This window comes from Mustela lutreola, chromosome 17, assembly GCF_030435805.1.
Source record: "Mustela lutreola isolate mMusLut2 chromosome 17, mMusLut2.pri, whole genome shotgun sequence".
NCBI lineage: Eukaryota > Metazoa > Chordata > Mammalia > Carnivora > Mustelidae > Mustela > Mustela lutreola.
The window spans coordinates 35,110,993-35,130,840 of NC_081306.1; the positions used below are offsets into that span (position 1 = coordinate 35,110,993).

General features: G+C 62.7%; 1 protein-coding gene across 3 annotated transcripts in view; it reads left to right on the top strand.

Moving 5' to 3' along the window:
* ELFN1 (extracellular leucine rich repeat and fibronectin type III domain containing 1) overlaps window positions 1-19,381 on the top strand; it is a 68,939-nt gene extending 49,558 nt beyond the window's left edge. For all 3 annotated transcript variants that reach the window (XM_059155004.1, XM_059155007.1, XM_059155005.1), the window contains exon 3: window positions 15,494-19,381. In XM_059155004.1, the coding sequence (XP_059010987.1) occupies window positions 15,761-18,235 (2,475 nt within the window). In that variant the 5' untranslated portion in view covers window positions 15,494-15,760 and the 3' untranslated portion in view covers window positions 18,236-19,381. The remainder of the gene's footprint in view (window positions 1-15,493) is intronic.
* The last annotated feature ends 467 nt before the right edge of the window (window positions 19,382-19,848 follow it).

Sequence of the window (19,848 nt, forward strand, 5' to 3'; positions counted from 1 at the left end):
GAGAACCCGAACACTGTCCAGCTGAGTGTCAGTCCCCGCCCCCCCACCCCTGCCGGGGCCTCTGTGTGCCCCTCTCAGACCACCGCCACCCGCCACCTTTCTTTCTGAACTTTCCATTGTGGTAAAATACACCAGAATTGGGCTCATGGGCTCCGTGCATCTTGATCTTTGTGCGATGCCACCTAGGTGTTTCCCAGGGAGGCCGTGTGTGTTAAACCTTGGTGAGCAGACTCAGGGAGTTCTCTGGGAGGGTGAAAAGGTCCACCCCAGGGCCTGGGGTCCTGCTCTGCAGGCGGCCTCTCAGCCAGACACCCCCACGCTGTCCCTCCCACCTTCGCGTCTGTGCTCCGCCAGCTCCGTCGCTTTCAGACGCGCCTTCCTGGGTCTGTTGGCTGCATCACGTGTGGGTAGGCACTGGGGCTCTGGGGCCAAGGTGCCTGGGTTTCAATCCTGCCCCATGACTAAGCAGCTGTGGAAACTCAGCCAAGTTCATTAACAACTTCGTGCCTCTTCAGTTAGGTGCGTAATACTACTTCCTGCTTCACAGGACTGGCCCAGTTCTGAATAGTTTGATAGACGAGAGTTTAGCTCCTAGAAGGTGCTCTAGGAGTGTGGGCTCTGGTCATGTTCCTTGGAGTCTGGAGCCAGATGCTCTGAGCACAGGCTGAGCCGTGCTGCCTAGAGCCGGGTCATCACCTTCTCTGTTCTCCCTGCTATATCTCTATTAAGTCAGCCATTTACCTTCTCAGGTGGCCACATTGACCTGTCCAACCGGCTCTCGCTTCATTCTTTTCCCCACGGGTGATGTAGAGCCATGCTGACCCCTTTCTGGCGTGCTTTTTGCCCTGAGATATTCGTCGAGCTGGAGGGAGTGCTTGGCTCCCGGTCCTGGCCTTCAGCCTCCGTCCCCTTCCTACAGGTTCTCAGAGTTCATCAAGGCTGCTGCTCACACGGATGAGGACAGAACCCAGAGACCTCCCCAGATAGCCCTGTGGGTGCCCCCCAGCCCCTGGATGTGTTCTGCACCTCCCCCGACTCTGCGGTCACTCTGGGTGCGCGGTCACTCTGCCACCCAGGCAACTGCCCTGTCTTGTGCATGCCTGCTAACTGGCCCTATCCCCTGTGGGAGGCTCGGTCCCCAAGAATGTCACACTGTCCTCTAGGAGCCTTTGGGGAGGAGCGAGTGGGGGCAGGTGCCCCTGGCCTCCTAGCACCTGCCGGGCAGCCCAGGGACTGGGGTGGTGACCCCTGGAGTCCCAACGCTATGTCCCAGAGTCCTTCCCTGAAGTCCCTCCCCATAGCCGTCACCGGGGCCTGACACTGGGGGTGGGGGGTAGGGTGCGGGCGGCCAGGGGGGAAAGCAGCTCCCTCCACGCACAGAGGTGAGGCCGGTGGCCGGTGGTATCTCTGGCGACAGACGGACAGACGGCCGGCCGACAGACGGAGGCCCAGAGCCAGGAGGGCAGGCGGTGAGGGGGTGGAGGCAGTGTGAACCGAGGCAGTAATGTGCTCGGCGATGAAGGATCGAGTCGCGGAGGGGAGCGCGTCCTCACACCCCACTTGGGTGCTTTCCAGCACTGTCAATTACGCCGAGAATTGAATGTCCTCCAGCTGCTCCGGCGGTCGGACTCCTGCCCGCCGCGAGACAATAATTAGACGCCTGTGTGTGCGTGCGGGTGTGTGCGCGTGAGGTGTGGCGGGGACAGGCAGAGGGCCCAGGGCTGCCGGGTCGCACTCTGGGGACACACATGTGAGGTCGCCACAGACACTTCCTCCCTGCGGGTCTCAGGGGCGCTCGATACAGGCCTCCCCGACCCTCACCTCGAAGCTGCCCCGGGAGGGGGACCCAGGTCGCCATCTCAGCCCAGCCCCCTGCCCACCATGCTTCCCGGCTTCCAGTTTCACTGACCCTGGCCCTTTGAAGGCTCCAGAGAGGCTCTATTTAGAACAGCGGCATATGGACCTCGCTGGATTTCTTGCTCAGACATATGCTGGGAGGCATGGCACAGCCAGACGGTGCTCCGGTCTCCCTCCCCAGCCACACACGCAGAGGGAGGCCTGGCCGGAGCAGTCCCTGGCCCCACATGGTGGTCCCCAGCACCCCTGGACCTCAGGGACATGGGTGGGACTGTGGGAGAGGGGAGCCCGCCATCCGAGGGCGTCTGCGGTCACTCACCTGGGAAGGGTCCCTGAGCACCTCTTCTCCCAACGGCCCCCCGCCCCCCAGAACACAGACCAGTGTGCTGCTCGGGGGATAGCATTAGGGAGAATGGAGCCTGTGTTCCCCACCTAGAGGAGGGGCGGGGGGCTGCCAGGTGCCCCCTCCCCAGGAGACACGGGACATGTTCTGTATGTTCTTAAGACATGTCTGTGTCCCTCCGTGGGTCAGAGGCTGTGCCGCTGGCTGCCCAGTCCCCACCGGAACTTCCGTTCATGTCCTCGTCCAGCTGGCTAACTGCAGGCCCTTCCCCAGGGCCGTCTGGCAGGGGGCTCTGGCCGTGCCCCTGAGGGTTCATGCTCAGCTCCTTGCACTTGGAAGCTCTGCTGTTCGCACAGCAGGGAGAGCTGAGGGGTCCGGCTTGGTCCTTCCCCACCGGGAGCTTTCTGGAGGGAGCCCCGCCCCTTTGCAGTGTCCCTTTGGGCCAGAAAACCAGTGGGAAGCAGGGCCAGACCAAGCTCCCAGGACCCTGACCCCCAGCTGGGCCCCCCAGCAGCCTCCACTCCCCTGCTGTCAGCCCGATGTTGGGGGGCAGGCTCTGGTCGGCTCCATGGCCCCTGCCCCCGAGCCCCGGCCCCTCCCCACCCCCGCAGAGCGTCTCGATGACTAACAGCAGAGCGGCCCCTTCCAGATCAATCCCATTCCTGGTCTCACGGCTATAATTAATGTTTGCTGTGTCATTAGATTGATTTTTTATGGACTCTGAGAGCTGGCGGGCCCTCAGAGGGACAGCTGTGGGCCGACTGCAGCCCACCCCCTGGGAAAGGGGAACCCAACCCTCCAGCTGCCCAGGCCTGCCTGCGCCCCCTGGACTTTGCATCAGCTCTTCTTCAGCCCTGTCCCCACATCCTGGCAGCAGCCAGAACCTCACGCGGCCCCGTCGGGTGTGGCATGGTGCACAAACACGCGTGTCTTGCCCAGACCCCTTGGTGAACCTGCGGGCTCCGTGCACTGTTCCCACTTCCCAGAGGAGACAAGATGCAGCTGAGAAAGTCCAAGGGGTCTGGGGGCAGATGGTTTGCACCCCATGAGCCTCTGCTTCCGGGGACACCTGCCACACTGGGTCCTGGCTGTTCCCAGAAGTGGCTGCGTTTACCTGTAAGCAGGGGCCCATGGCCCCGTTGGTCAGGGAGGTAAACTGAGCCTCCAAAGTGAAGGCATCTGCATAAACCTGCTGGCCTGGAGAGCAACAGGGCCTGAGTCTCTCGCGGGTCAAAAACCCTGTTGTCCAGGCCACTGCCCAGGGGCGTGGGCATGGACCGGCCTTCCTTGACCCACACACCGCAGGCCCCGCCCCCGCAACACCCCCCCACCCGCCCGACCTGGCAGGCGCCCCCTCCTGGACTGTGAGGGTGAGGAGCTCCCTGTGATGGACGGGGTGGGGGGGGCGCGGGGCTCTCCCGCTCCCTGTCACTGTCCTGCTCTGACACGCGGCATTGTGTCATGTTGCCATGTAACAAACCACGCCGAAGCTTGTCGCTTTTGGTGGCGGCGGCTGCGTCTGTGTGTCAGCGGCCGAGGGCCATGCCCAGGACAGATAGGTCTCACTTCTGGCAGCGCTGGTGGCCAGTGTGGTCAGGACCACCGGATTCAAGGGATGCAGAGACAGACATCCTGTGCAGGGGTAGGTCCGGGTCCCAGCGTGGCAGGCGGACAGTGAGATGGTACCATCTTTCAGGGGTGTCCTTCCTGCCAAGCCCCTCACTTCTGCGGGGGTTCTCCTCAGAGGGGCCATTCTGAGAGGGTCCGGGCCTTCCCTCATTTTGTGTTTTCCGTGCCCCTGATGCCCGATGTGACGTCCATCCGTCTGCCTGTGGGTGACAAGGAACACAGACCAGGAGGCCCTGCAGGGTCCTCTCGGCGGGTGGTGTCACAGTCCTGACTTCCCCCAGGCTGGTGTCCACTTTCCCAGCACATTTCCCTGCCGTGTAACTGGCCTGGAGCTAACCCCGAATCATGAAAATCTGGAACGTACTAACAATGAAAGCAGGGTGACAGTCCCTTGACGGAGTGGTCTGTGGTGTTTGCCCACATGGCTTTGGGAACACGTTCGCCGGGGAGGGGCCCCAAGCTCAGAGACCCGGGAATCTCACCAGAGCGGGAAGCTGCTGTCTGCAGGAAGTCACCCCGGTGAGAGAGGGTGAGAACGGCCCCAGACTGTGAACACTGTACAGAAACGAGACCTCACCCAGATCTCGCCCCGAGGATGGCATCAGAAATCCTCGGTGAGATACACACAGATCCCGCTTCCCAGAACGTTAGGTCATCCGCTGTGATTAGGTAGGATTTATCAGAAGAATTCAGAGATGGCTTAATAGTGGGGAAACTTGTTAATATAATACATAACAACCTCAATAGGTTGGCCGCGGGACCCTGTTGAGAAATGACAAGAAGCATCTGACAAAACCTAGCTCTGGTTTTCCGATCTTAAAGGAACTGCTAAAAATGGAACCGGGGATGGTTTCTCATCCCGGTAAAGAAACTGTGTCCGAACTTCACAGCCAGGACCATGCTAAATGATGAGATTTTTCAAATTCCTGGGAGTTCAAAAACTTTTATTAAAAAAAAAAAAAAAACAAACAGCCACCACCAACAGAGCCCTTTATCATTGTCCAGAAATCCTGGACATAGCAATAAGACATGAAATAGAATTAAATGCGCTGTCTCTGGGAAAGAATTGTAATCATTTGCCGGCGGCCTGATCGGAGGCCTGAGGAAACCAAGAAGCCACTGAAGTGGTCACTGGAGAACTTGGCGAAAGTAGCGGGCTGGATATTGAACAGACACACACAAGTCGGTCATTCTCATCTGTACCCGCAACAGCTGGTCGGAAAACATAATGAGATCAGCGGTCCCCGCGCACAGTGGCAACAACACACACACCCCGTGGGATTCCCACGAATGCAGTTATGAGAAAACTTTGAGATCATCGTGCGGAACTCTGCGGAGTCTTCCTGGGAGACCAGAGAGACAGCGGGCATCACGGGACAAGCCGTGCCGAAATATTACAATCCTGAAGGTTCTTCCGAAGTTAATTTGTGAGGCTCCGTGGGGTCCCACCTGCGTCTTGGCTGCGTGTTTGGAAGAGCTGTGCCCAGTCACCTGGGAGAGGGACGCTGAGCCAAGGTTCTGGAAACGGAGAAGCATGAAAGGGTGTCTATCATCCTCTGTGGGCAAGCTCATTACAGAGTTTATGTCCCAGGGACGTAAACAGGGCCGTTTAGGCGTCACAAGAGGGGCGAGGGGCCACTGATAACAATGGCGCGGTCCCCAGCAGAGGTGTCCATACCAGTGCAACCGTGAGCCACCTGGCAGGGTGTGTGACTGGGGTGGGGGGGCTCCACGCATAGTGCCACCGAACAGCAGGTGTGTGGAGACCGTCCAGGGAGAATCAAGACATGGAGCTACCCTCCCTTCCAGGTGACGGACTGAGCACCTCCACAGGCTCAGTCCCCGTCCACTGCCTACCCTGCGCCTGGGAGGGACGCGGAAGAGCCAGCCACCCGTGCCTGCAGCCCCCAGTCTGGCTGACAGGGCAGGACGCACGGGGGCACAGCTGGGCCACTTCATGCTTATGAGGGGAGACCCCAGCCCCTCTCGGGAGTCCAAGCAGAGACTACAGTGGTGGCTGGGGGATGTGTCCCAGGCTGGGAAACAGCAGCTTAGAGAAAATGCAAGAGAAGCAGGTTGACCATTGTCTTACAGGGCAAGGTGGGGGCAGAGAGAGGTAGATAGGCGGGGACATGATCTCTCTTGAGGGCACTGGAGAGCCATGCGGGGTTACAGGGGGGAGGGCAGGCTCGACCTGACTCACCCTGTGGGGCATCACAGATCAGCCGAGGGAACAGATGATTCACTATATGGTGTTGGACGTTTCATTGCCTGTTGATATGGGGTTGGGGGGACCGATTTTACCCCTTCATCCCAGTGAAATGCTTTCTAGGTGGGACCATAGAGATGTGAGCAGACAGAGGTGATGTCTGCTCTTAGGATGGCTCGGGGCTCCCCAGGCCGCCAGGCAGCAGACCCCGTGCATGTGTGTGTGTGTTTGGATTCAGTGACAAATTAAGAACAAGAGTCTGGGCCCAGGCCTGCCCATGGTGCTGGATTCCCCTCCAGAAGCCTCTTTCCTGGGACAGGAGCCTGAGGTCCCTGGGGCACAGGGGCTGCAGAGAAAGGGGGTCTTGTGGCCTTGAAAGAGGAGCCTGGGAAGGATCCTTGCCCCTGGGAGCTGCAGCAGCCTCCTGACAGGTGTCCATGAGGGGCCCTCGAGGGAGGGGTGGCTTCTGGAGGGAGAGGGCCTGTGGGGGGGGGGGTGGTCCTGGCTGTGGCCGAGGGGGCGCTGGGCAGGCTGTTTGGTCGGAAGCCCCATGTTGGTCTGGTTATGTGGGGAGAGAGCCCCATTTCCGACGTGGAGACCCCCTGCTTGCCAAGGGACCCTACTGGCTGTTCTTCCCCAATCTTGGACTCTCCCCAGGACCCCTCACCAGAGTGAAGACGCCATCCCAGCATGGCCGGTGACGCCGACACATAGCCGGGGGCCTGGTTAGCCCAGGGACAGAGTGTGTCTCGGCTCTGTCCCTGGCCCGGGTGGGGTCACCGATGCTGCTTTAGGTGGGACTTTGCTTCGGACCTGGTTTCCCTCCTTCATGTGATGTTTGAGGAGCTGACTGCTGTCTTACAACCTCTGCTTGAAAACCATGCCCCAGATCTTTAGTGCAACTCGTAGTGGCCGGAAACTGTGCTCAGAGAGAATCATCACAGCAGCGGGGACTCGAGGCAGGACCTGATGGGTGAGCAGGGTGGGCAACAGTCCCGGTGTCTGGGTGCGTGGCCCCAGCTGGGGAGCTTGGGGACGGGGGCCAGTGTCCCCCGAGGTCCTCCCAGTGGTCTGCGTTGCCCTTTGCCGGAGATGCGAAGAGGGACAGAATCCCCATGCCCAGAAAGGGCTCCCAGAGTTCAGGGTTCCTGGGGGTTTAGGTTCGACTGGGAAGAGCAGAACCAGCGCATCTCCAAGTGCGGTCTCAGGCTGGCCATCCCTCAAAACAACTGGAGAGATTCAGGTCAGACTAAAGATAGAACTTCCTGGCTGCCAGGGTTAGGAGGGTGTGATGGGGAAGAGTGCCAGGTATCCCTTGGACACCCAGACCCTTGCCTGGAGTCTGCAACATGCTTCCCGACGGTGGGGGGTGGGGGCGGTGTTCCTGGAGAGGGTCACGTGTCGCCGTCCGGCCTCCCTGGAGGCCAGCCAGCCACCCTCTCCCGGTCCCTGCCAGTGCCTGAGCAGGAAACCATCGCAAAGTGATTTCTCCCTCCAACAGTGCCGTACATCATGTTTTTTTAATTTAAAAAGATGCCCAGTGGAAGCATAACAGACCATTAAATGTTTGGATCCCTAATTAACTCAGAGCAGCCGGGAGCTGCGGGGCCTGGCAGGACAGGGACGGAGGGAGCCCGGCGTTGTGGGGGCCAGACTCCAGCCCCCAGCCTTGCCTGGGGCCTTTGCTGCTGTGTCTGCCCCTCCAGGAACCCTGGCCCAGCCCCGCCCTGGGCTGCAGCTTGGGTTCCAGCTGCAGGGTTTCCCCTGGAAACCCCGGGGTAGGGCTGGTATTACCAAGCGAAGTGGTGGATTCTGATGCCATGTTCCCTTGCCCTTGCTCGGGGGGAAAGCCTGGGCTTGCTGGCTTTCCCTCCTCTCCGTCTTCCTGGGGGTGCTCCCACACAGGAGACACTCGCTGCACGTGGGGTCCTATAGGAAACCGGAGACCACTGCTGTTTGCATGCTTGCTGCCCATCCCGGACTCTAGCCAGGCAGGCTGAGGCTCCGGGCTCCGGGGGACGCCCAAGGTCACCGGGTGGGTGAGGTATGTCCTCCCTGTTCTCCCTGGGCCCCATCCCGTCACCTTTCCCGGCTCCCTCTGCATGTACCCTTGTGGGGTGGAGGGCAAGGGACAAGGGACGGTCTCTCCACCGTGGGCCTCCCAGCCTGCCTCCCAGAGGACGAGGGCAGGGCCAGCTGAGGTCGGGGGCTTGCCAGGCCGACCCTGTGGCCAAGTCCTGAGGTTGGAGCCCGGCTGAGTCAGCATTGCGGGCCGGCCGGCTGCAGGAGCCCGGGCCAGCCTCCGTGGGTGAATACGGAGCAGGAGCAGGGAGGGCAGGCTCAAGGTGGGTGATGAGGCTGGGGACGGCGCCCGCTCGGCCCCAGTGCTGGGTAGCTCCTGAAGTCAAAAAACCCCCAAGGCCTGTCCTGCTGGCCTGCTCAGTCCACCCACACGGCCTGGAACAGTGCATTCCCTCCCCTGCCCTCCTGAGACCAAGGGGCTGCCCTAGGAGGAAATGAATATTTATAGAGCGCGCGTACATGCAGGAAGGTACGGAGGGTAAGGTCATGTTACCCTCGCCGTGAGGCTGTGAGGGATAAGCCCCCGTGATCTCCATCTGCCAGAGGAGGAAACAGGCCCAGAGAAGGCCAGTGACTTGCCCAAGGTCACACAGCCAGAGCGTGGAGGAACCAACATTCGTGGCCCGGCCTGGGGGCCTGGAGCCCCAGCCGGTGGTGTGCCCCATTCAGGTGGGCGGGCCCGGCCCCCCCTTCCACCACCACCACCACCCCACCCCGGGCTCTGCTGGCCCAAGGCCCTGGCATCTGCCCCACAATGGCACTTCCCACTGTGCCCGTCGCGGCCCCGGGGCCTCTGCGGCAGAGCCCGGCTGCAGCGGCAGACAAACGTTCGCAGTAAACATGATCTATCGGCCAAACATTGGAGTGGTAAAAAGTTATCGATCTCTAACTTCCCGCCCATCTCCCCGCCTCCCCGTGTGCCTGGCGCTCAGCCCGTTTCCCTCGGGATGTGAGAGTCGGGCCTTGTGCAGAATCCCCGGGCCAGCGCTGGCCCCCAGTCTGGGCACTGAGATGGAGCAGAGCAATGGTATTTTTAGGCAGGTGATTATGCAAATCTGGCCATGACAAGTTTAAAAGCCTGGAACCACCATATTTCTTTATTTCATTAGCGGCAACATGTCGGCAGGGTTGACATGAGGGAACAGAGGTGGGACCAGCCTCCTGAGCGCCGGCGTCCCCCCAGGCAGCGGGTGGAGGGGGCAGTGTGTGCAAGCGCCAGGTGGGGGGTGGTTAGGAGCCTCCACGTGGGACTTGGGGCACCTCCGCTTGGAGGCACCTAGCTCAACCCTTTCTTTAATGTTATAGGTGGGGAAACTGAGGCTGGGCGCAGGCCAGGCTGGGGCAGGTCCCTGTCCTCCCCCACTGTCACCAATTTTCCCCACAACCCCAGGATTGAGAGGGAGGAGGGGGTCCCGCCTGCCAGCCCAGTGCCACCATCGTGCCTCAGGCTCTCGGGAACAGGGAGTCTGGGTTCCTCTCCTGCCACCACGCCCTTCCACTCTGGTTCCGAGACCCCTGCCCCATTCCTGGGCACCCTGCACACCCTGCGTGGGGGCTGTGCTCTCATCACACATGCCTTCTGCCTTCTCCTTCTCACCTGGGATGCCCGGTAACCCCTCTTTGCCTAACAAATTCCTACTCACCTACTAGAACCCTTCACATGGCATCTCCTAGAGGAGGCCTTCCCTGATTGCCTACAGTTTTCCAGCATCTTCCTGGTACTGAGCAGGCCTCCCTCTCGTTCCCTGCTGTTCCCCCAGTGCCCCATCCGTGCCTCAGGGACCTGTTCCTAAATATCCGCTGCCTGGTGCGTGTCCCTGCTGTGGACGAGGATGCGAACGAACGCCAGGGCCCTCCTGGCAGGGGCTGGACCGGACGTGGGTGTGTGTGTGTGCGGGACCGTCACACTTCTGGTATTTTCTGCAGTCAGGCTGGGCCTCACTCTGAGTGGCAGGAAGACTCGTCCCTCCCTGCCAACCCCAACCCCCCGCCCCGGCGCCGTCCAGATGTGATGCTTCTTTAGGAAAGTCCAACTTCTTTCTTTCTGAGGGTCCTCTCCAAGCTCGTGCTCTCCCCGCTTCCCTTCCAATGGCCAGATGCTGCATCACCCTCCAGGACAGGCCCCTGCCCTCAGCCGGCCAGCTCCCCTCCCGGATGAATACACCTGCTGGGGGGCTTACACCGCCCGTGGCTCCCAGACAGGGCTTTGCACCAGGCATCCACCCTGGGGTCCCCTAGAGTGCCCCTCTAACAATAGCCGAGCACATTTATAGGGAATCCACCCTCCCCCTCTGCATTCTTGGGGTTCCGTCCAAGCCCCCAGCTCTGCACGCCCCGGGGCTGGGGAACGCTGGTCACCCCTGCCATCTGCATCGCCCCCACCAACCCTGGGTGGCCCCGTGAGCACCGCCCCATCCCTGCAGGCCTGGGTGGGGCCAGACACCCCCTGGGCAGCCAGGGGCTCCATCTGCCCCCTTTCCAGGGGGACCCTCCACGGGGAGCTGTGGGGTCAGTGGAGCAGCTTGGGTGGCCTGAGTCCTGCCTGACTAGCTGAGGCTCCCTGGCTGGTCCTTTCTCCTGGGCCACAGAGGGCACTGTGGCTGTCCCCTGTCCCTGTGGAGGGCAGTGATGAGGCTTAATGAGGTGATGGCTCTGGGACTTGTCCCGATGGTCATGGTGATGACGGGAGGGGAGCCCCTTTCCAGGCCCTACTGTCTCTCCTGCCCCTCCCCACTGGTATCTGATGACCTCAGGACAGTCCACTTCAGTGACCACTGTCAGATCCCCCAGGCACATGTGAACATGGATGTGCAGACAGGCCTGGGGCCGCGGATACAGTTTGGCACACAGGTTCCTATACACATGTGCAGACACACAGAAGGCTGGCTGTCGTGTGTACGTGATCCGCCACTGTGCAGGGCACCACCTGGGGCTGGGGCGCTTCTGGTCTCTGCTGGGACATGAGGGGGCCCCAGGCTCTACGCCCATTGACTGAGGGCAGAAGCGAGGTGAGCAGGGACTGGCCCCGAGGCTATTCTGGTCAGGGCCAGAACTCATGCCCCGTCCCATTGGGACGTGCCAGGCTGCACCTGGCCCGTCTGTCCTTCCGAGGTGTGGGGTCTCTGTCACACGGCCTTGCAGGGGCCAGCGTGAGGCGTCCGTGAAGGGAGGGGGCAGGAGTCCAGCAGGATTCCTGGGGCTGAGGGAACGTGCTCAGGGTTCTCTGTCCATCAGGCGAGGTGTGCATGGAGAAACACTGCGGGGGGCACTGGGGTGTTTTTGCCAAGTGAGGACGTGAGGCCGACGTGTGTTTCTCATCCCGCTGGATGTGTCTGAACCCGCAGGTCAGAGGTGGCTCGGGGTGATGTGGCCCACAGTGACGAGGGGTGGTCTGGATCCCTGCAGGGCAGGGGTGGGAACAGCTCCCTCCCACGGGTCCTGGGGAAGGCGGCATGTTTGGCTCCCATTTCACAGATGAGAAAATAGAGCTGACGGCTGATGCCTGACCCCATGCAACTCCTGCCTGTCAGCTGACACTCTGGGCAGGGGGCGTCCCAGCCGGTGGGACGTGGGGTCTGTGCACTGGGGCTTGTGACCCCAGGGGGCAGGGAGGGAGCCAGCAGTGATCCAAGTAAATAAGCAAGTACTGGGCAGGGACTCGGAAGGGGTGCTATTCTGATGGGGGAGCTGTCGGCTCTAGGATCCGAAGCTCTTGCTTGGCGGGGAGGGACCAGGCCCTGCAGCCAGAAGGATGGGGGTGGTGCACACGCGGTGGGGGGGGAGGCGGCGGATGGATGGGGCCCCAGCAGGCGAGGCCTGGTAGGTCCCGGTGGAGCCTGGGTTTTCCTCTGCTCCCTCCTGGAAGAACGGATGTCATCCCGGGTTGTGGGCGGGGATGGCGGAGTGGCAGGATCCCATGACCGCGCTCCAAGGTCCCCCCGGTTCCTGTGGCTGCGGTGGGGAGGGTGGATTGTGGGCAGCAGGAGACGAGGTGGGAGCCCAGCCAGAGGGGGCCGTGGCTTGGACCAGCGCGGCCTCGGTGGCAGAGGCCAGGAGACGACCCCAGAGACCCAGGGAGGTGGGGGGGATGCTTTTGCTTCTGGGCTGCATGTGGGGAGAGGGGAGAGCGTGCTCGAGGATGGCGCACTGGTGTGGGGTTTGAGGAATGGGGGGGTGGGGCACGAGCTCACGGGTGAGCTGTCCGTGAGCCTCAGGGGCGCTGAGATCCCCTCGGGGAAGTGAGCAGAGGCAGTGACAGCTGAGGCCGGAGTCTGGCCTCAGGGGCTGTGGAGGGGACCGGTCGGGAGGAGCGGCTGCTCCCAGACCTGGAGCAGAAGGTGCTCCAGGAAGAGGCTGCTGTGGAAACAGTGTGCCCCCAGGGCTGGCGAGATGGGTCGCTGGTGACCATTCGGGGTGGACACTGCCTGGATGGGCTGGAGGGGGTTCTGGTCAAGGTGCTTCTGTGGAATGTAGAACTACGCTGTCCAGGACTACAGTACAGCTCGAGCGGCCAGCGGCCACATGGGGCACCACGAGTCTGCACGGATGGTGTGGAGGGAGAGGTGCTGGCAGAGGGACCCCCGGCCTGCAGGGGTGCAGGCGGCAGGGTTAGGTGGGGGCTGCTGTGACACAGGCTGCTGTGACACAGGTGGGGGCTGCTGTGACACAGGCCTGTGCCTCCCACATCTATGGGTACGTCTGTTTCATGAGTGACCAGTCAGGCATGGAGGACGTGTGTGTGTGTGTGTGTGTGTGTGTGTGTGTGAGTGAGAGAGAGAGACGGGGGTGGGGCTGGCGCTGGCGCCCGTTACCGACGATGGCGGTGAGCGAGCGAGTCCAGGAGGAGGGGGCAGGCCAAGGGACAGCACGCCACCTGAGCAGAGCCCTCCCAGCCGATCAGGCCGTTTCCCTGGGCATCCGTTTCCGCTCAGGATGCCCAGTCCCTGCAGCCGAGGGCCTCCTGGAGGGACTAGGTGCCTGCAGGTGTGGACGCCTAGTCCTAACAGGAGGACGGGGCCACTCGCACTGGGACCTCAGACAGGTCTCCCATTTCCCATCTGCACAGTGAGCTGTAGAAGGAAAATCCTGGCGTCCCTCTGAGGCCAGGTCTTAGGGGCTATAAGAGGGCAGAGGGGACCAGCCAGCAGGGTCACACCCAGACTCCTAGCATGTCCCTCCCCCTGAGGCCGCCCATCCCCCCAGAGCCCAGGCTCTGGGGGCAGGCATGGCCCACGAAGGTGAGAACAAGACACCTGCCGGGCCAGAGGGAGCGCCAGAGGCGGGGGGACGTACCCTGTCCTCAGGGCAGGGGGGCCAGCCCTGCCTCCCTCATCACATGGCTGGCCTGGTGGAGGCAGCTCCGGGGGAGGGGGCGGTTCACAGGGGAGACAAGACGGGTCCCCAGAATCATGTGCCTGTCCCAAGATGCTGCGTTCCTGGACGTGGGCCCTGGGGAGGGTGGGGCTGGGCGGGGGGCTCACACCCACCACGTGGGCAGGCTTCCATGGAGCCGTGTTCTCCCGAAGGCACCCCTGTCTGCGTGCACGGGTGCTAACATAGGTCCCAACATGTGTGTTGGTACAGCCTCCCCCTCGCACATGCAGACCCCAGCTCCCACGTGTGGGAGCCTGCCTGTGGGGTGAGCCCCCCGTCCCCCACCACCTCCCTCGCCGCACACAGACCCACGTGTGCGTGCTGCTCCCAGAGCCGCCAAGGGACCCAGCGGCCCTGGCTGGGGGGTGGGGAGCAGGGAGAGGGCGGTAGCCTGGAGGCCGTCCCTCCTCCACTGGAGTCTGCCTGTGATAAGGCTTCTTCAGGCCCCTGTAATCCTCCTTAACTTGACTTTGGGTTATTTTGAGCAAGAGATTAAAGGTGATTACAATCAGCATTGCTGAGACGCCACACTTCCTAGACAGGCTCTACGCACCTGCTTTCAGCAGCGGGAGCCGGCCTGACCCTGTTGCCCCCACCTGCCTTACCCGCGCCGGGGGGGCCCCTGGTGGAGGGGCAGGGGCAGGTACTGAGATGCCCTCCGTCCTCCCCAGGGACACCATGCAGGGACCCCACCGTCCCCCCGACAGACTCCCTCCCTGTCCCACCAGCCAGGGGAGGCCCCGTGCTTTGCAGGAAGTCACACAGCCACAGGCTGGCCAGGAGGACCTCGCCCCGGGTCCCTCCCCGTCCCATCTGGCCCCCATCTGCCAGTCACTCTCCTCCCCAGGAGCCAGATCAAAACAGTGCTCTGTGAAGTTTCCGAAGGGGAAGAAAATCCATTTCACATCATTATATTTTGTTCCCTAATTTAAGCTGCCTCAGTGCAGACTAGTTGCAAACGTCAATATCCGTGAAATACACTCAGCTGGCTGCCGGCCAGGCCACAGAGCGGTGACAGAGGCCGGCTATAAATCCAGATGTTAACGAGGAAAGGCATGCCTGCTCTTCTGTCCCGCAGGAGACCTGGGGTGGGGGGCAGAGGGCGGGTCCCCCAGACCAGAGGTCCTCCCGTTGGCGGGAGCTGCTGTGTCCAGCCCCATCTCCCTGTGCGCAGGCTCCCCAGTCTGACCCAGGAGGGACGGTCCCATCCTGGGTCTGTGCAGGGGCCGGTGGCCATCCCCTCACACTTGTCTCAGGAGCTGGCTGGCAGAGCTGGGAGAGATGGGGCCTTTCCTAGGCCCCGGGTGGGGGTGTGGGTGGGCACGGGGGCTTCTTGGCAGAGTCACTCCTCTCTTCCCAGCCTTTCTACTGGGATCCACCCACGAGGGGGTAGTGGCAGCCTCCTTTCTCCTGAGACCATCCAGTAGTCTAATTTGGGGAAACTTAGGGTCAGAGGAGTGTGATGTGTGCCTTGACCCAGTGCGGGAGGGCTCAGGCCCCGAACCTGGCCGTCCCTGGGGCCGGCTGCCTCCCTGTGCCTCCCTGGAGGGGAGCCAGAGGCGCCCTAGGCCCTGGAGGAATTTATGTGCTGGGGCTGAGGACCCTTAGGCCAGGGCTCCAAGCACCCTCTGCAGGTGGCTGTGAGTCTGGCCGGGCCCTCCTGGGAGAGGACGTCCCTGATCCCCAACTGTCCCACAAGTGGCCCTGCCTGTGCCAGACCCATAGTCCTTGAATCTCCAGGGCCCAGCCCAGCAGGTGGGGTTTTGTCGCGTCTGGGGGCCGGGGAGGGCTTGGGATGGGGGCTTCCCTTCACTCCCTCCCTCGAGGCACAACCTGTACTGTGCCCTTCTGGTACCCAACATCGTCCCGTAGGACCATGGGCTCCCCCAACATGCCTTCTAGTTTGACCGGGCAGCCCGACAGGGCCTTGCTCCTCCGCGGTGGGGCCTGCCAGAACCCCAGCCCCTACTGATGCTCTCCCCTCTTCTGTCTTGCCACAGGACCGTGGAGCTGGAGGTGCAGGGTGGAGCTGTCCAGACGCCCGGGCCGATGGGGGAGGCGACCACGGCCTCGGCAGGACATAAGCGCATGACCGGAGGCCTGCGGCACTGAGGGTGGCAGCCGGCTCCCAGTGCCCACACGACGCCAGCATGCGGCCTGGGACAGGACACCCCTGAGCGCGAGCGCCGGCCCCTTTGGTTCCTCCAGGGTCTCCCGGCCGGTCCCCCTGGGCAGGCGGTGCGGGCTGTCCCACGGAGGCCGTCCCCATGGCTGGGTGCCTCTGGGGCGCGCTATGGGCGTGCGTGGCGGCCGCCATCCTGCTGCACGCGGGCGGCCTGGCCCGCGGAGACTGCTGGCTGATCGAGGGCGACAAGGGTTTCGTGTGGCTGGCCATCTGCAGCCAGAACCAGCCGCCCTACGAGGCCATCCCGCAGCAGATCAACAGCACCATCGTGGACCTACGGCTGAACGAGAACCGGATCCGCAGCGTGCACTACGCCTCGCTGAGCCGCTTCGGCAACCTCACGTACCTCAACCTCACCAAGAACGAGATCGGCTACATTGAGGACGGCGCCTTCTCTGGCCAGTTCAACCTGCAGGTGCTGCAGCTGGGCTACAACCGGCTGCGGAACCTGACGGAGGGCGTGCTGCGCGGGCTGGCCAAGCTCGAGTACCTGTACCTGCAGGCCAACCTCATCGAGGTGGTCACGCCTGGCGCCTTCTGGGAGTGCCCCAACGTCATCAACGTCGACCTGTCCATGAACCGCATCCAGCGGCTGCACGGCACCACCTTCGCCGGCCTGGCCCGGCTGTCCGTGTGCGAGCTCTACAGCAACCCCTTCTACTGCTCCTGCGAGCTCCTGGGCTTCCTGCGCTGGCTGGCTGCCTTCGCCAACGCCACGCACGCCCACGACCGCGTGCAGTGTGAGTCGCCACCACTCTACGCCGGCTACTTCCTGCTGGGCCAGGGCCGCCACGGCCAGCGCAGCATCCTCGCCAAGCTGCAGTCCGTGTGCACCGACGGCGCCTACGTGGCTGAGCCACCCCCTGTGCCGGGACGCCTGCCCCCGGGCCGTGCGCCCCCACCACCCCCACCCCCGCCGCCCCCCGAGCCCAGCGAGCCCCCCTGTGCCGATGAGGACTGCTTCTCCGGTGACGGCACCACGCCACTGGTGGCGCTGCCCACGCTGGCCCCCCAGGCTGAGGCACGGCCCCTCCTCAAGGTCAAGCAGCTGACACAGAACTCGGCCACTATCACGGTGCAGCTGCCCAGCCCGTTCACGCGCATGTACACGCTGGAGCATTTCAACAACAGCCGCTCATCCACCGTGTCCCGGCTGACCAAGCCGCAGGAGGAGATCCGCCTGACCAACCTATACACGCTCACCAACTACACCTACTGTGTGGTGTCCACCAGCTCTGGCCTGCACCACAACCACACCTGCCTCACCATCGGCCTGCCCAAGCCACCCGGCCCGCCCGGTCCCGTGCCCAGCCCGTCCACGGCCACGCACTACATCATGACCATCCTGGGCTGCCTCTTCGGCATGGTGCTGGTGCTGGGCGCCGTCTACTACTGCCTGCGCCGGCGGAGGCGCCAGGAGGAAAAGCACAAGAAGGCGGCCGCGGCCGGCAGCCTCAAGAAGACCATCATCGAGCTCAAGTACGGGCCCGAGCTGGAGGCCCCCGGCCTGGCCCCGCTGTCCCAGGGCCCGCTGCTGGGCCCCGAGGCCACCACCCGCATCCCATACCTGGCAGCCGGCGAGATGGAGCCGTACAAGCTGGCAGAGAGCGGCGAGACACCCAAGGCCAGCAAGGGCAGCTACATGGAGGTGCGCACGGGCGAGCCTGCAGAGCGCAGGGACTGTGAGCTGGGCCGGCCCGGCCCCGACAGCCAGAGCTCGGTGGCCGAGATCTCCACCATCGCCAAGGAGGTGGACAAGGTCAACCAGATCATCAACAATTGCATCGACGCGCTCAAGTCTGAGGCCACCTCCTTCCAGGGCGGCAAGGCCGGCACCGGGGCCGTGTCCGCGGCTGAGCCACAGCTGGTGCTGCTGTCGGAGCCGCTGGCCGGCAAGCACGGCTTCCTGGCGCCCGTCTACAAGGACGCCTTTGGCCACGGTCTGCAGCGGCACCACAGCGTGGAGGCGGCCACCGGCCCGCCGCGTGCCAGCTCCTCGTCCAGCGGCTCCGCACGCAGCCCGCGAGCCTTCCGCGCCGAGGCCACCAGCGCCCACAAGGCTGCAGCTGCCGAGGCCAAGTACATTGAGAAGAGCTCCCCCGCCACCGACGCCATCCTCACTGTGACACCCGCGGCCGCCGTGCTGCGGGCCGAGGCCGAGAAAGGCCGCCACTATGGCGAGCACCGGCACTCATACCCCGGCTCCCACCCGGCCGAGCCCCCCGCGCCCCCCGCGCCCCCGCCCCATGAGAGCCTGGGCGGCCGCAAGGCGTCCATCCTGGAGCCGCTGACCCGGCCGCGGCCTCGCGAGCTGGCCTACTCACCGCTGTCCCCGCAGTACCACAACCTGAGCTACTCCTCCAGCCCCGAGTATGCCTGCAGGGCCTCCCAGAGCATCTGGGAGCGCCTCAGACTGAGCCGCCGGCGCCACAAGGACCACGAGGAGTTCATGGCGGCCGGCCATGCCCTGCGCAAGAAGGTTCAGTTCGCCAAAGACGAGGACCTGCACGACATCCTGGACTACTGGAAGGGCGTGTCGGCCCAGCACAAGTCCTGAGCCCACGGCCCGCACCTTCCCCGGGACTCGTGACGCCCACGGGACCAAAAAGGACACAAGACCCACTGCAGCTATCGTAACCCAGAGACTCCCACGCAACGCGCCACACACGTACACACGCGTAGACACGCACAGAGACACGTGCACACAGACACGCTCACACAGGGAGACACGCGCATGCGTGCACACAGACACGCTCACACAGATGTGCACATGTGTACACAGACGTGCACACAGACACGCTCACACACAGACACACTCGCAGCCAGGGTGGAAGTCTGGGGCCCCCAGAGAGCGCAGGGAGGGGGCGCTGCCAGTCCCAACAGAGAATGAGCCGTGGCCTCCACACACCCACACACACGTGCGCGCACACACACACACACAAGGGACTTGAGAAAACTGTGTCTGGGGATGGGGGTGGGGGAGGGGACTTTTTTCATTCTCTTTCCTCTTGGATTCTTCTCTGCCTTCTTGATCTTACTCTCTGTCTTTATTTTCTTCCTTTTTTAAACAAAAAATAAAAGTCAAGTTCTCTTAAAGACATAAAACGCTAGACACAGAGTAGCCACCCGGCTCCTCCCACGACTGCCTCGCCCAGGTTTGCTGTGGATCCCTGTGGGTCCCTTCCCCGGTCCATTTCTTTGCTGCCAACTCCAGAGGCCACCAAAGAGGCACAGAGCAAGCGAGGCAGCCGGGTGGCCTCCAGGACCTGCCCAGAGCCCTGTGGGGCACGAGGGGCACGGGGAGGGCTGTGCCTGGGGTGTGGCTGGAAGGGGCGCGGGCTGGGCGTATGTGCTCTGTCTTCGTCCCCACTGTACGCTGTCGTCCTCCCGTTGTACAGAAAAATATTTCTATATTTGCAATGTTTGCTGTAAAACGAGAAAGAGACTATGTCTACTAAAAAAAAAAAAATCTGCAAAGGGAAAAACCCAAATGCTTGTACTGGGTTTTTACTCTGGGGATTTAGGGAATGATTTGGGTTTGTTTTATGTGCTGTTTAGTGGGGGTTTTATTGATTTAGGCCTTGGGCTGGGGCTCTGGGGTTACAAGCAGGGTTACCACTAAGCCCTCCTCCCAGGAGAATAGGAGTCACCCCTGGAGACCCAGAGCAGGGGAGACACGAGAGCCCACGCCAGGTTGGAGAGGGGGCAGAGGCAGTGTGGACAGGGCAGGAAGGAGCTAGGGCTATGTGTCTGTGACGCGTGGGTGTGAGTGGGTGGCCAGAGGTGATGGGTGACTGATGCGGCTTTGCCGTTGAGTGGGGGTGAGCTGGAGAGGACTGGTAGGTGAGTCAGAGTCGGGGGTGGGCCAGCCTAAGCCCCTTGGCCAGACCCACAGACAGCTCACTGCACGGGCACCTCGCCCTCCCCAATGTGGCCCCAGATCTGGAGTTAGTAAGCAGTTGGGAATGTATGAACCACTCTAGACCGTCCAAACTCCAAAGCAAAGCCCCCGTCCATGGCCAGTGCCAGTGGTCTTTGCTACGGAGGCCACAGTCTCCCTCATCCCTGGCCCCAGTCCTGGGTCCAGCAGAGCCACCTTCCCTCAGGGAGTGGGTGGCCAGGGCCCTGCGGGGACTCCCTCCCTTCTTCGGCTGGCCCACCAGCCTCACC